Consider the following 15,143-nt stretch of genomic DNA (forward strand, 5'->3'; position numbering starts at 1 on the left):
GTGTTGAAATTATGTTCTTTGGGGTATAACTTAAATTACTATGGCCTCTGAAAGACCTAGTTTGACGATGTGACAGTAGATACTTGGGGTTCTATAGGACAGCTTTTCAGTGAGCACAGCTGTACTCTTGACTCCATGCAGTGGTCATTCCATTCTTGACAGACACATTCTACATCCTGGTAGATGACTCCAAAAGTACAGAAGAGGAGACCTGCTGGAAGGATGTGCTGGTCTCCACAGTCTGTCTGATTTGATTTCCTCTGCTTAGAAGTGCTGCTTCCTCCTCCTCCTGTCATATTTCATTTGTGTCTCTGAAAACTTGCTGGAGTTGGTCCTGCTTTGCTGGTGCATAACAACATCGTCTACTAAGGGGAAAAGTGGAAAGTGAAGTTTTTCTAAGGGCAGACATGGGCGGATAGGAGACTCCAACTAGAATAATTGGGTTTTTTTTAAAAGAAGTGTTCATTTTATACTGATTTACTTACAAAGTTCATAAACCTTTTTTCCCCCATACCAGATCTTTCCCATTGTCTTTACCCAGTCCTCCTTTCACCATCAAGGACTTCTTTCTAAAATGATTAACTATAAAAGTAGTGGTAACATTTATCAGGAATAGGAACCGTGAATTGTTCTCATCTCAAAAGATGAGTGAAGGAGAATGGATTCTTACCAGAAACTGGAGGGAACTTACCCGAAACGGAGAGTAAAATGAGGGAGTTGGCAGAAGCTCAGGAGGCAAAGTGTTAACTTCTCCCTGGAATTCATGTTCTTCCCTGTGAGGACTTCTGAAGTTCCTTCCCTGACAAAAGGTTCTAGTATAATCACATTCTTATGTGATGACTGTCGTGCTGTATTGGGACTCCACATTGACCTCAGCTCTTGGCATTTTGGGCACCCCACAGTGACCATAACCAAGTCAGCCTGGTGAGTGAAGATCCGTATTGAGTCGTTGCATAGCATCTACCCGCGTCTCCTCACACTGGTCATTGGCGAATGATGCTGACTGGCACTCTCAGGATGGTTCTCTTCCACAAGATGTGCTTTGGCGTGGTTGACAAGGTCTGGCGTGGAGATAAGGTCTCTTGCTGACCTCTTCTGCAGAGCTGGCTTCTCCTTGCCCCAGGCAGTTAATTCTTGACGTCCTGACTTAATGTGTCGGTCTTCTGTTTGATGCCCCACCGGGGTAGGTCCTGGATTTTGTTTTTCTAAAATAGAAGTTCAGGTTCAAGATTCAGGACAGGGCTACCTTTAGTCTTTACCTGTGTCTCTATTTTTCCATTTCCTCTGCCTTCTTTGTCCTTAGACGTTTCCTTAATTTAAGCTGTGCATTTATAAAGACATTATAAAATATTTTTTTCCCAATCTTTTTGGGGTAATTTTCAGTGGGAAGACTATTCAGGATATCTTGTCTGCCATACACTAGAAATGGATGAAAGATTTTTGAAGTATTAATTTAGTGTCCAATCACAGATTTATTGCTGCTTGACATTTAATTTCTTAATTTTCGTGGCAAGCTTTGTCACTGTTTTCATATATTTCTTTTCTGGTGATTGGTGCTTTGTGACCCATGAAATATGTGTTGGTGGCTGATGGGAGAAGCCATGTACCAGGGCCCACATGACCTTTGCCCAATGGTAGGGTGCAGTAGTTTTCTGATGCTTTTGCTGATTAAAGTAGGAAGTTGATGCATCTCAACATCAAGACGACAAAGGACTGTAGCAGTGTGTTCAGATATGTCAGATGATGAGGATGGCTCAGGAGAGGCCGGGGTGCAGCTCTTGTTCATGGGGTCCATGAGCTGATGGCACCTACCCACCAACTAACCACCGTTGGTTACTTCAGCTTGAGAAACACCAACTCTGTTCTTTTGCTTTTCTAGGTCTTTTCACATTTCATATTTTTGCTTTATGTTGGTGTTTGAAATCTTCAACTCTTTTCACTTCATTTCCTCCATTCATTTTAGCTCCTCTAAACTAAAGAATGACTTTGGGGGTCTCCTCTGACATCTTTTTCTTTTTCTTTTTTTTTCTAAATCTTTTGTGGCTTTTTAATCTTTTGCTTTCTTCATGCATGATGTCACCCTACAAGTTGTCCAGGCTTTAGTCATTGGCGCTTAGTGAGTCAAATGTGTTCTTTTAAAAATGCTCTCTAAATTTAAGTGAGGCATACTCAACATTTTTGGAAGCCGGAGTGGCATCCACTTCCTAAACGACGTGCCTCTGGAAACACTATGAACTTTGATAAATGTCAATAGTTGTAGAGGGGCTTCAGGCCTTTCTTTCTTAGGGTCACTGAGTCTTGCTTGACTCGAAGGCAACAACATACTCAACATTATACTTTAATTTTTGAGTTGTTTTCATTTTATTCACCTTGAACTTGGACAAGAGTAATCTTGTCATCTCCATGACTTCTATTGATATTGAGCTTCTCCATCACCTCTTTATGCAATTAATAACCAGTGAGATTAATTTATATCTCATTTGGCATAATCCATGGATATAGTTGTGATTTATGTTGCTGAAAAAAGGCATGTCTTTAGTCTTACAGACTTCTATTATGTGATCTCCAGTGTAATTTCTGTAACTACAGCCATATTTTGCAAGTGTTGATCCTTATTCTCTTTAAGGTATGGCTGACCCATTAACCAAACCAACCCCATTCTCACTGAGTTGACACTAAGTTGTATTGACCCTACAGGACTGAGTAGAAATGTTCTAAGGAGGGTCAAGGCTGTCAGATTTACACATGAGAGCTCTGGTGACATGTTAAATTAAGTGCTGTCAAATCGTAGGCGACTCATAGCGAACCCTATGAACATGTGTGACTTTCATCCGGAGGCAAACTATTTATGGAAGTGGATGCTACTCTTCCTTTTAAGCTTGTTTCAACTGGGGACATAGACAGTTTAAATCTATTAGTGGCTTTGAGGGGAAAAAATGGGCAAGTTTCTCCCTTGTGATTTACAACTTTGGAAACCCAGTCAGCTAAAAGTCAGTTCTGCCTTTACTAGAGTGAGAGTGAATCTACAGGAGGAGACCGCCTCATCCTTTTCTCCAAGTGGCTGAGGCATTCAGATTGCTGACCTTTTTGCTGCTGTGAGTTTAACCATTGTATCACCAGGGTTCCTAATTAAAGCCTAACAGGTAATTATTAGAAGGAAATGACCAAGGTCAAAAGCACAAAGAAAATGCTTGTCCCAGTCAAAGCCCTGGCACCCATACGTTGACGCTGGGCCTTCACCCTCTTGAAATCTGATGTAGGGTTCTCCTAGCATAAACTTCAGCTGTTTCTTTGCTTCTGGGTCTCTAACTTCCCTGGCTGAGCTTAGGTGGTGACCTTGTCCTTGGTTGTACCAGCTAGGGGGAGTAAAGGGAGCTATATTTGGAAAGCATTTACTTATTTGCCACCCCACAAAGTCTTGGCACAGTGCATGAAAGGTATTTCCCCAAAAGGAAGTTGAACAGCAATAGGAAGTACTAGGGACCAAGAAGTGAGAAATTTCTTTTGCAATTGACATTTTCTTGACATCCAATTAAAAAAGTAAATCCCGTGTATTTGGTAAAGCTTGTGTACTCGGTGCTCCCAGACTTTTTAATATGGTGGTAACAAATTGAGGAATCTAATCCATTTTCTGTTTTTTTTCCTGACAGTTCATTATCTGTAGGAGAAGGATTTCGCCAGGTATATAGGTGGTTTGTTTATATTTCACTCCCAACAGTGAAGTGACAAGATAGCAGTTCTTTCTCCTCCTTCCTGATAATTTAATTTTAGAAGTGAGATGCAATTATAGATGTCAATTTGAATACAGTGATCCAATTAGCATGGGGAAAATAACAGATAACAGGTTCTGGTTCACAGAAGATAATGTCCAAAGTGTCACCAAAGAGACCTCTTTACAGACAACCTTGGCTCGATATCAGAGTTATGATATCGAGAAGTTTATTTGCAGCCACCTTCCCATCGTCCTTGCATCATCAGCTCTTCCTTATCTTTCCAATTTGTTCCTTTCCTCTCTGTCCTCTGTTTTCCTCTTGAAATTGGTGCTCAGGAGGAGGAGAATTTAAAGTTTCAGGTCTATAAGTTTGTGAACTCATTGGCCAAAGCTAAGTCAGAATGCAAGGTCAAATGGAATCTAAGGCTTAATACAAGTAGGATAGAACAGGGACAAGGTTGGAAATAAAACCAAAAAGGATGAGATTGACAGTATTCTTGTATTTAAAGATTTGACCAACATTGTTACAGTTGGAATCCCCTGTTCATTTGCAAAGTGTGGAATGCCTTCAGTACGAAAAGTTAGGCAAGTATCCCAAAAAGGATGCGATTTAAAATATGATGTGCATGGTCACTGCTGCTGAAGAAATTGAGATGTAATACACTGGACTTGGAAGCAGGAGTGGCATCCACTTCCTAAGTAACGTGCCTCCGGAAACTCGATGAACTTTGATATATGTCTATAGTTGTAGAGGGACTTGAGGCCTTTTGTTCGTGGGGTAGCTATGAGTCATGCTTGACTTGAAGGCGATCAACAACAACATAGTAGACTGTATGAAAAAGAACAGCTTCAGGAATTGATGACTTAACATCTTGCAGTTGATAACAGCTATTTTTCCTGGGACCTAAGAGACCTGGAAATATTTACTGATGAACAAAGAATAATTGCTTTCAACATGGTTTATACTCCAACACTAAACAAAAATCCTTCGGAGTGGACCAGTAGCATCATGAAGATAAGCAGAGAAAGGATTGACGTGGTCAAGGATCTCATTTGACTCGGATCCATCATCAATACCTCTGGAAACAGCAGTCAAAGTCAGATCTATTAGATAAATCTGTTGCCAAAGACTTTCTTAAAAAGACATCTTTGTTAAAAAGAAAGACGTCACTTTGAGGAATAAAATGGGCCTGGCATACTAAGTTATTTTCAATCACCTTATATGCGTGTGGAAGCTGGACCATGAAAGAAGAGGACTGAGCAAGAATTATTTGAATTAGTTTTTGCAGGGTATTGAATATACCTTGCACTACCAAAAGGAGGAAGAAAGCTGTCTCTTAAGAATCTCCATCCAGAATTCCAGGGCGGTGAGACTTTGTCTCATGTACTTGGGATATGTTATTGGGAAGGACCAGCCGTTGGAGGAGGACAATATACTCAGTAAAGTAGGGGTCAGCAAAAAAAAAACAACACCAAAAACGGACACAGTGGTCACAACAGTAGCTTAAATAAAACAATTGTGAGGGTGGTGCAGGCTGGGCAGCATTGGGTTTTATTGGAGGTAGAATCTCTGAGTTGTAACCAACTCTACAGTAGCTAAGAGCAATAGGAAGACACACATAATAATGGGATCCACATCACGTGCGGATTCATGACTTGGGAGAAGTACAAAATGATTGGCTCTACTTTTTTCCCTCCCCCTTAAAAATGTTATTGTGTACCATCCAATCGAATCCAAAAGGCACAGAAGGAGATTGCCCCTCCTTCTCCAGCGGAGCATCTGGTGGATTCAAGCTATGTGCCTTTGGGATTGCAGCACAGCTTCTTGCCACAAGGCTAGCAGAGCTACTCTTGGCTCTGCTTTTTAAAATCTTGTCATTTTCAAATGCCCCTGTATCTATGTCCGCACATCTCCCATTTTTGTCATTCATCTGTTTTCAGTATTCTAACTTTTCTTGTCAATGTTAATATTTTAAAATTTTTAAGGTAACACATGAAAAGCCTGTACAAATACCAAAGCAGAGAAACATCTTTGTGTATTGTACTGTTTCATGCTTTCCAAAGGTACTATTTGCAAGGGAGAGATGTCAGCTTGCTCTGTCTTGACTGGAGTAGACTATATGAAGGGTATATATTTACAAGGCCTGAGCTCCAAAGCAATCTCTATTGTGCTGGAGGCAGCCCCGACAGTTTTATCTCTTTAAGAGTCTGCAGCATTAAAATGTTTTTAATTTTCAGTGATGCTTACTGACACATACTGCCGGTGGGCTATAAAATAGAGGAACAGTATGAATCATTGTCAGTAACTTTGTGAAGCAGAAAGCTAGGTCTGGGTTTTTAATTTAGTATAAGATACTGTCTTCTCTTAATTAAACTTCTTTTTCCCCCCAGGGACAATTGTAGATTGAGAGTTGTAAGAAATAATAGAGATTCTCTGAATCCTTTTCCAGTTCCTTTAATAGGGCAACTGCAAAACGATGGCACATTATCATTGATAGAATTAAGGAACAGAATGGTCTTCCTCACAAGACTCTCTTAACTTTGTCCTTCTGTAGCCGCATCCACTTTTCTCTACCACAGGATGCCCTCGCCCCTGCACCCTTAATTCCTAACAGTCCCGACTCTCTTCTCCAATTTTATAATTGTTGTTGTTAGGTGCCGTCAAGTCGTTTGCGACTCATAGCGACCCTATGTACAACAGCCCTAAACCCTCTTTTGCCAGTTGCACTGCCTCTGACACACCCATCCCGATTACCCCAGTCACTGAATCAATCCACCTCATAGAGGGCCTTCCCCTCCTGCGCTGTCCCTCCACCCTCCCAAGCAGGATGTCCCTCTCCAAGGACCTGTCCCTCCTTGCAACATGTCCAAAGTATCTCAGACGAAGCCCCAGAATCTTTGCCTCCAAGGAGTAGCCTGGTTTAACCCTCTCTACGATGAATCTGAGAAATATTCCATGGCACCCTCTTGGACTTGGCTTCTTTATGCTCTTTGCGAAGTAGAATTCCGTGATCTAAATGTATCACAGTTTAGTCACTCAAGAAAAACAGTGGGGTTCTTTACAGTTTTTGAATTTTAAAAAGAAGGTGGCTCTAACATTCAGTTTGAAGAACATTGTCTTTCTGAGGGATGAATCAGAGTCCAGTTATTCTGTAATAATTACTGCCTTCTCTTCGGACTATTTTTAAAGACACTGACAAACTCCTTTTCAGGCTGTGTGATTTTTCATTTTCATCAACAATGTTTGAGTAAATAACTTTCTCCACATCGTTGGCACCATTTGATATTTTCTCAATTTTCAAACTTTAGCTGCGGTGATAGATGTACAGCGATAGCTCTGTGTTTCCATTTCCTCAATGACTAATGATTTTGAACATTTTCTTTTGTACATGTGTCATCTGTGTATGCTGTGCAGTAAAATATTTCTTTTGCCTGTTTTCTAAGAAATTCCTTTTTTTTTAAACTATTAAGTCTTTTGCTTGTAAAAATATACTAGGTAGTGCACCACTGACCAATTCGGTGTTTTTCATTTGTACATTTCAGTTAAACCTATTACTTTTGAGTTTTAAGAGTATTTAAAAGATTGAATATATATATATGTATGTATGTATTTTAGGTATAAATCTCTTGTTACATATATGGTTTACAAATACTTCCAGTCTGTTGCTTGTCTTTAGTTTTTACAGAGGAAAGTTTTGCATTTTGATAAAGGTCTAGTATGTTAGGATTTTATTAATCAAACATCTGGGTTAAGTTGCAGAATTATTTCCCTACCCTTAGATCCTGAAGCCTTTATATTTTGCCAAAAGTATTATATTTTCTGCTTAAGTCTGTGATCTGTTTGGGGTTTTGTGTACTGTGTGAAATAGCTCAAGAGTCCTTTTCCCTGGATATCCAATTACTTGAGCACAATTTTTTAAAAAAGATCCTTGATTGAATTTGCTTCTGCACTTGTCAGAAGCCAGTTTACAAAAAGGTGAATGCCTACTGGTGAATGATTGAATAAATCAATTGTAATGTTTGTCACTAGTTCATTTTTGAAAAAATATCATGGGTTATTTAGCTATAAAACAGAATGCAATACTCTCTTACGGCATGGTGTGGATGAACCACGAAATCATTACGTGAAAGAAATCAAACACTGATTGTAAGAATCTGCTTGTATAGAATATTTAGAATTTGTAGCTAGTGAGAAGATGAAGATCCGTGGTTACAGACAAGGGTTGAGAGGAGAAGGGAAATTGGGATAAATGCTTACTTTGTACAGGGCTTTATTTTTGAGTAATTGGAATGTGCTTTGGAACTCGACAGAGGTGGTGCTTGTACAGCTTTGTGAATGTGTGAAATGCTATTGAAGCCTTCCCTCGAAAATCATTTCTGTTAAATAACCTTCACCTCCAAACATTTAAAATTCTCTTGATGAAACCTGTGTAGGCCTATCTCTGGGTCTTTGTCTCTCATATTGTCTTGAGTACCTTTATAAGAAGTCTTGAAGCCAGGTAGACAGATTGTTCTCATTTTGTCCCTTTTCAAGATTGTATTAGCTTTTCTTGTTCCTTTGCCCGACCATAAGGAGCTCAGTGGTGTAGTGGGTAGGGAGTTGTGCTGCTAACTCAAGGACAAGTGGTTCGAATCCACCAGGGGCTCTAAGGTGTAGAAAAGACAGGCAATCTTCTCCTGTACGTTTTATAGCCTCTGAAAACCCGCTAGTGGGTCAACTGTTGGTTCTGGCTTGATTTCACTGACTGGCCTTTCCATAAATTTTAGTCATTTCATTTATGACTCAAGACTAAAAACAAAGCCCCCAATCTTGATGCCATTAAATTGTGGCTCTGAGAGCCAGTGACTAGAAGTGCTCCATCGTCTGATCCTGGCTATCGTCACCACGGGAGGAGCTTTGGTGACGTGATCATGTGCTGAGCTGCTAGTGGACAGATCTGACATTGGAGATGCTGCAGGAGAAAGGCGTGGTCAGCTCCCGTGAACGGTGGTGGTGGTTCTTGGTGGGTGCCGTCGAGTAGGACACGACTCACAGCGACCCAGTGGACACGAGATCTGAACCCTGGCCTGTCCTGAGCCATCCTCACACGCCCCAGCACCCTCCAGCCTATTGCTGCAGTTACTGTGTCAGGCCGCCTGGTTGAGTGTCTCCTTCGCTATACACCATTACAGCCTTAGAAACCTGTGGCATAATTCCACTTTGTCCTTTAGGGACTAGGAGCCAGTGTGACCGCTATGATTTCCATAGGAGAGAATTACTCTCATCCTAGTGTCATTTGGATACTAGTTTTCAAAAGTGGAAGATGTTTTGTAGGCTATCGTTTTTTTGTTGTGTCCCATAGAGTAGGAGCTGACCTTGTGGGTTTTTAATTTTTTATTTTACTGAAAGCTTAGAGATCCTGGATTTCCATTCATTCATTGTTGCACGCTTTCCTCCCTGCTCACCCCTCCCCCCAGCTTGCTTTTCTCTTTGAAAAGTAAAAAAATTCTTTGTTATACAAACCCCCACCCCCAGTCCACTCCATTATGCAGCTTCTTTCTGGACTCTTGTCATGACAATAATATCTAACCCTTGCGGGGGATTGTATACCAATAAAGGAGTTTCTCTCTTGTTTTTTAAGGAGAAGAGTGAACTGGGGGTGGGGGTGGAGTGGGTGGGGAGAAGAGTGCAACAATGAATGAATGGAAACCCAAAATCTCTGTAAAGGTTCATTGAAATGAATAATAAAAAACCCAAATATTCAAGGCAGACAATTTTACTAATTATTGTTTGGTTTTAAGACTTCAGGGAATATTTTGCAGTTATTTCAAAAGTCTTTCTCAGAGCAATGTTTTCAGGGACTTATCCAATATTTATGCCTTCAGAAAGTTTCGAATCTGAATTTTGAAAATATCTTCTACATTTTCCTTCTTTTGTTCAGAACTCTTATAGAGAATCTTTGATAAAAATGCTTTAAAAACAAAAAAAAATCTAATCCTATATTCCTCCTAAACAGTTCTCTCCCTCATCTGTTTCAATGCAGTATACATTTATCCCCTCTTAGTTCCCCCCAGCCCCCATGTCAGTCCCTCTTTACAACAGTGGCACTATGCAATATTTGTCCTTTTGTGACTGAGATACTTCACTCAGCATAATGTTCTCCAGAGTCACCCATTTTGCATAATACTTCATGAGTTTCTTGTTTTTCAGTGCAGCATTGTGTGAATATATATCACAGCTTTTCTATCCATTCGTTTGTTGATGGGCACTGGGGTTGTTCCAGCTTTTTGCTATTGTGAACAAAGCTGCAGGCAGTTAATCACATAGGAGATTGCCCATCCTTCTCCTGCGGAGCACCTGGTAGTCTTGAACCATGTGCCTTTGGGATTACAGTACAGCTTCTTGTCACTAGGCCACAGGTTAAAAGTTGGGAGAAAACAAAGAAAAATACTTTTTTCCCTTCTTTTTCAGGCAATTACGCTCTTAACGGAATTAATTAGGGAAAACTTCAGGAACAGCAAATTAAAGCAGTGCCTTTTACCAACTCTCGGGGAACTGATCTATCTTGTTGCCACCCAGGTGAGTCTGCCAGTTAACTCTGTTGTGATTTGACATCTTCTGACTGACAGGTATTAATAACCTGTAAAAGTGTGCGGACGGTGCTCGTTAGAGCGGGCCCAAGGACTGTAGGAGGAATGTTACCTCCAGGGGAGAGCCAGGGATGCCTTTCTCTTGGTGTTGTCCTGTCTTTTCCCCTCTTTCCTTCCCTCTTGCTCTCCCTGTCTCCATCCCTGTCAGTGCCTCATTTCCTTTCAGGTTGGAGGACATCCTCAGGACTTGTTTTAAAACTGACAGATGTCTTGGCCCAAAGCACCCCCACGGTTGCTACCATTTTTTATTTCTTCAAACAAGGGGATGTCATTGGTTCAGTGTAAAATTCCCTATGGGTAGCAAGCATTCACTGCTTTTGGTGTGGAGCACTGGTGGCCTAATGGTAAGAAGCTGTGCTGCAATCCCGAAAGCACACATTTCGAATCCACTAGCTGCTCCACGGGAGAAGGATGGGCCTTCCCCTCCCATGTCATTAATTTCCTCTGAAAACCCACCTGAGGGTCGGCTATGGCTCGGCTCTGACTTAATGGTACACAGCTGCAACAACACGAAGCACTGTTGTAGGGCAGTGCATCTTTTAGTGTGGTCTTTCTAAAGCAACAGTATGGAAATTGCTTTTGAATTCAATAGGAGAAAACATACCATTTTACAAGATAAATATTTAATATTTTTGAGAAGGTATTGATAAACTAATGAGCTATTTATTTGATGGGATACTTTTGGAGAATTTTAAGTACTGACATTTTTAAAGTTAGTCAAGTTTTCTCATTGACTTATTACTCAGTTCTAGAACTTGCTTGCATGTTATGGAACACTCAATTAAGCGAACGATAAGTAATGTTTTAAGACATCTGCCATGATTGTTATTAGATATTTTAAGTACTGCAACTTTGATTTACATTTCCTGGGAGTAATCGGTAAACTGATAGAACAAATTTGTCCTTTTATTGCCTTTTTTTTCAGATAATGTCTTGGTTATTTCTGGCCAGGCTCATGTCAGGATAAATTTTAGTATCAGTTTGTCCAATTCTGGAAAATCCCCTTCGTTGCAAGAAACCACAACAAAACCCAGGAAAACACTGTGTGGTGTATAAATATGTGAATTATGTGGGTGTGTATATGTTGGTGTGAAAGAGTGTACGGTGTGAGAGTGTGTTAGTGTGTGTGAGAGTGTTTATTATAACCTTGTTGACCATGCCTATCAATTTTGCAAGAATTGTTAATTGCTTTTTAATTCCACTTAATATTTAGAGTTTTAAATGATATAAGAATATCATTTGGAAGATTGCTAATATCTTAATAAGTTAGGGCCTACTGTGAATGATACATGGTATTATTCTCCGAATGTTTGTTTTTATGTGTTTTCCTTTTTTAAATTTCTGTTCATGAAACTTTTGTGCATCTGTCTGTCGCTGGATTTATTCTTAACTAATTTTCTATTTTGAAGTGGTAGCACATTCTTTTCACTTAGGCTGGAAAACTAAGAGTTAAGGACAAGTGTACTTGGGGAAGTCTCGTATTTTTTTCTGTCTGCTGCTCTCCATAAGCCACCTGTATAATTATTATTTTACTTAAGTTTAGAATTTTCTTTGTCCATATAAATAAATAGGAGTGTAGATTCTTATTTTACTTCATTTTATACAACAAGTAATAATTTTTTTCCTCTTTAGTCATGGAGATATTCCTTAGTAAGTACACAAAGATTTACCCACCTCCTTTTCCTGCTTCTTTACTTTTTATGGAAGGTTCATCTCCCTCTGTGCTATATCATTGCATGTAGTATTTTGAGAGACTTTGTTTTCTTTGGGATTGGAGAATTTATTTCTTTACCATTGTCCTGGGTCCTCTCTTCATGACTTTGGTTTCAAAGCTTAAGTTTTCCATGTTATAGGGCCTTAGGTGAAGTCAAGCTCCCTTCTCCTGTGTTCTTCTAATACTTGGTTTGATTGTTCTTCGTTTTCCTTTCAGTACTTGGAGGTTTTTTTTTTAAGAATGTTGTCAATTGTTGTTTTGTCTTCATCAGAATGATAGCCAGGTACATCATCTGCCATCTTGCCAACAATTAAAGTCTAGTCTGATGGTTGCCTATTTTTATTCCCTCTTCCTCTTTTCCTGATAATTTAGGCATTATTGGCATATAATAAATTGCACATATGTAAAAGTTACCATTGTTGTTAGGTGCCGTCGAGTCACTTGGGACTCATAGCGACCCTCCGTACAAGAGCCCTAAACCGTGCTCTATCCTGTGCCAACTCTACCGTCTCTGACACACCTACTCCCATTACCCAAGTCACTGAATCGATCCGTCTCATTGAGGGTTTTCCTCTCCTGTGCTGTCCCTCTACCCTCCCAAATATCATGTCCCTCTCCAAGGACTGATCCCTCCTTGCAACATGCCCAAAATATGCCAAATGAAACTTCAGAATCTTTGCCTCCAAGGAGCGTCTTAGTTTCACCCTCTCCTGGATGAACCTGTTCTCCTAGCAGTCCATGGTTTATTCAGCAGTCTTCCCCAGCACCACAGCTCAAAGGTTACATATACCTTTTTAGACATGCCTTCTCACCTTGCCACCCTCACTGCTCTCAAGACAAGGAATCTTCTCATCTACAAATTTCCTTGATAACCTTGACCTCTGAGCTCTTCCCATCCTCTCTCCTTGTAACCATTGCTTTTTCATGATAGATTATCTTACATCTTCTAGACTGTTGTAGAATTTGTGCCCCACAACCTGTGTTTTTGTTTCTGATGTTACATCTAAGCGGTAATTTTATGTGTTTACTTAGCAAACTTTGAAATCCCAGGTCAAGTGCTACCCAGTGGGACTGACCTGAAATGAGATTCTGTAATATACTATGTATCAGAATCTCACCCACAAAATGACAAGCTTGGAGACGAGAAGACCACATTGTGATTCTGTGGAGCATATTGAATGGCAACACAGAGTCTAGGCATCTTTTTTTCATTTTGTGAAGGGTAGACAAAGCCTCGAGTTTGAGTATTCTTGTTTTGTCTAGTACATAATTAACTCTCACCAGCTCTGTTATGAGTTCTCTCTGCTTCACGTTTGTCTCCATTAAGGTCTGTTGCAGGCATACACCAGTATGAGCCTGTTAAGACACATGGGAGACGAACAGTGTGTCTCTGCTCCCCTGAGCCGTCTGGTGCAGCTTCTTCGACTCTGTCATAGCAAGTTCGGTCCTTGTTGGCTGGCTTGGCAGTGCCTGTCTGGCCTCACCTTACACTCTCCTCCCACTTGTGTGCTGCTTCCAGTCCCAGGTCCTCCTCCGTCCCTGGAGTTTACCATGTCGTGCCTCTGCCCCAGCATTTACGCCAGACGTTCCTCGGCTTTGCACCTAGATATTTTCATTTACTCAGTGGGATACATCTAGAAAGTCTTGTCCAGGCTAATGGTTCTGTTGTTAGGTGTCATCAAGTCAATGGTGACTCATAATGACCCTGTGAACAACGTATGTCAACCTTGCCATGTCCTGTGCCAGTCTCACAATCCCCGACATACTTGAGTCTATTGTTGAAAAATCACCGTGTTAGTCCATCTTGTTGGGGGTCATCCTGTCTTTGTGGACCTCCACCATCCTCAGAATGATGTCTTTGTCCGAGGATTAGCCTGAGTCTTCCTCTAACCCTGCTTCCTGCTGTATTTGCCTTAAGAGCACTCCTTATTAGAGTGACTTGTGTGTTATTTGTTTACTGCTTTTTATGTCTTTTCCACACTAAGGTTAAGTCAGAAAGTGTGTCTGTTTTGCTTATGGTTGGGTGGGCATTGCTTAGAAGAATATGTGGCCCGTAGTGTGGGTACATGTCTCATATCTGAATGACCTTTCCTAGGGACCACACCAAATCCACTGGGACTACAGGGCAGTGAGCAAGGGGGGCAGGGTGGTGAGCTTGGCCAGGCTGCAGTCATGAAAAGGCGTGAAGGCCCAATTGGATGTCTCAGTCTTGGTCCCAAAAGGAAGTGGCAGGCTATTCCTTAAAGAACCAGGCTTGGAAAGATGGAGGGACGGCGGAAGAGAGGAAGACCCTCAGCCTCGTGCATTGACAGTGATTGCAGCAATGGGCTTACATGTGCCAGAGAGTGTGAGGGTGGCACAGTAATATATCTAAACCGTTCCGCGAGAGGAGGGACGAGGATTGAATGAAGGCTCAGAGAGACTACCCGTTGATGACGAATAGCAAAAAACTTATTTTTCAAAAGCACATATAGGTTTTTAGAAGCACCTCTGCAGTAGCCATCGCATTATCTCTTTCCATCCAAAATGTTGACTCTCAGGTCAAACATTAACACTCACAGACCTCAGCACAATACAAAGATGTTTTACAGCATGTCTTAATTGAGTGCTCTAAGAAACAGCATTTCGGTAGATAATGTTCCCTAAGGTCTGAGACCTTTAGTCACTCTTATTCATTAACATCCTGCTTCCTTGAGTTTATATTGCCAAGCAGATTTTCTAGCCGAGATGGAGTTAGTCTTGCTGGTTTCACAGTACAGGGCTAATCTTGCTTTGCAAGTCAGTCAGGCCTCTGACAGCACAGGATTGGATGGATAGGTTTCATATCTGTTGCTCATAGGGCTGCTAAGAGTCATACTCGATGGCACATAACCATCTTCATTGCAGGCATAAATTAAAATGCTGTTGAATCTGTACGGTGCCTGTTGCTGAGAAGAATGGGAATCCCGGAACACTAGATTGCGGTTATGAGAAACCTATACTCGGACCAGGAGGGTAGTCCTCAGAACAGAGCAAGGAACAACTACATGGTTCAAAATTCAGAAGGATGTATGCCAGGGATGTGTCCTCTCTCCATACCTTTTCAAT

The 15,143-nt window shown here is 40.9% G+C and overlaps 1 protein-coding gene across 1 annotated transcript in view; it reads left to right on the forward strand.

Annotated features, from left to right (window-relative positions):
- The window catches only part of ULK4 (unc-51 like kinase 4), a 483,261-nt gene that overhangs the window by 55,292 nt on the left and 412,826 nt on the right, over positions 1 to 15,143 (forward strand). The window contains exon 17 of the mRNA XM_006893067.1: positions 10,164 to 10,271. Within this exon, the coding sequence (XP_006893129.1) occupies positions 10,164 to 10,271 (108 nt within the window). The remainder of the gene's footprint in view (positions 1 to 10,163; positions 10,272 to 15,143) is intronic.

Source organism: Elephantulus edwardii, unplaced genomic scaffold (genome assembly GCF_000299155.1).
Source record: "Elephantulus edwardii isolate Elephantulus edwardi_28Jun2011 unplaced genomic scaffold, EleEdw1.0 scaffold00121, whole genome shotgun sequence".
Lineage (NCBI taxonomy): Eukaryota > Metazoa > Chordata > Mammalia > Macroscelidea > Macroscelididae > Elephantulus > Elephantulus edwardii.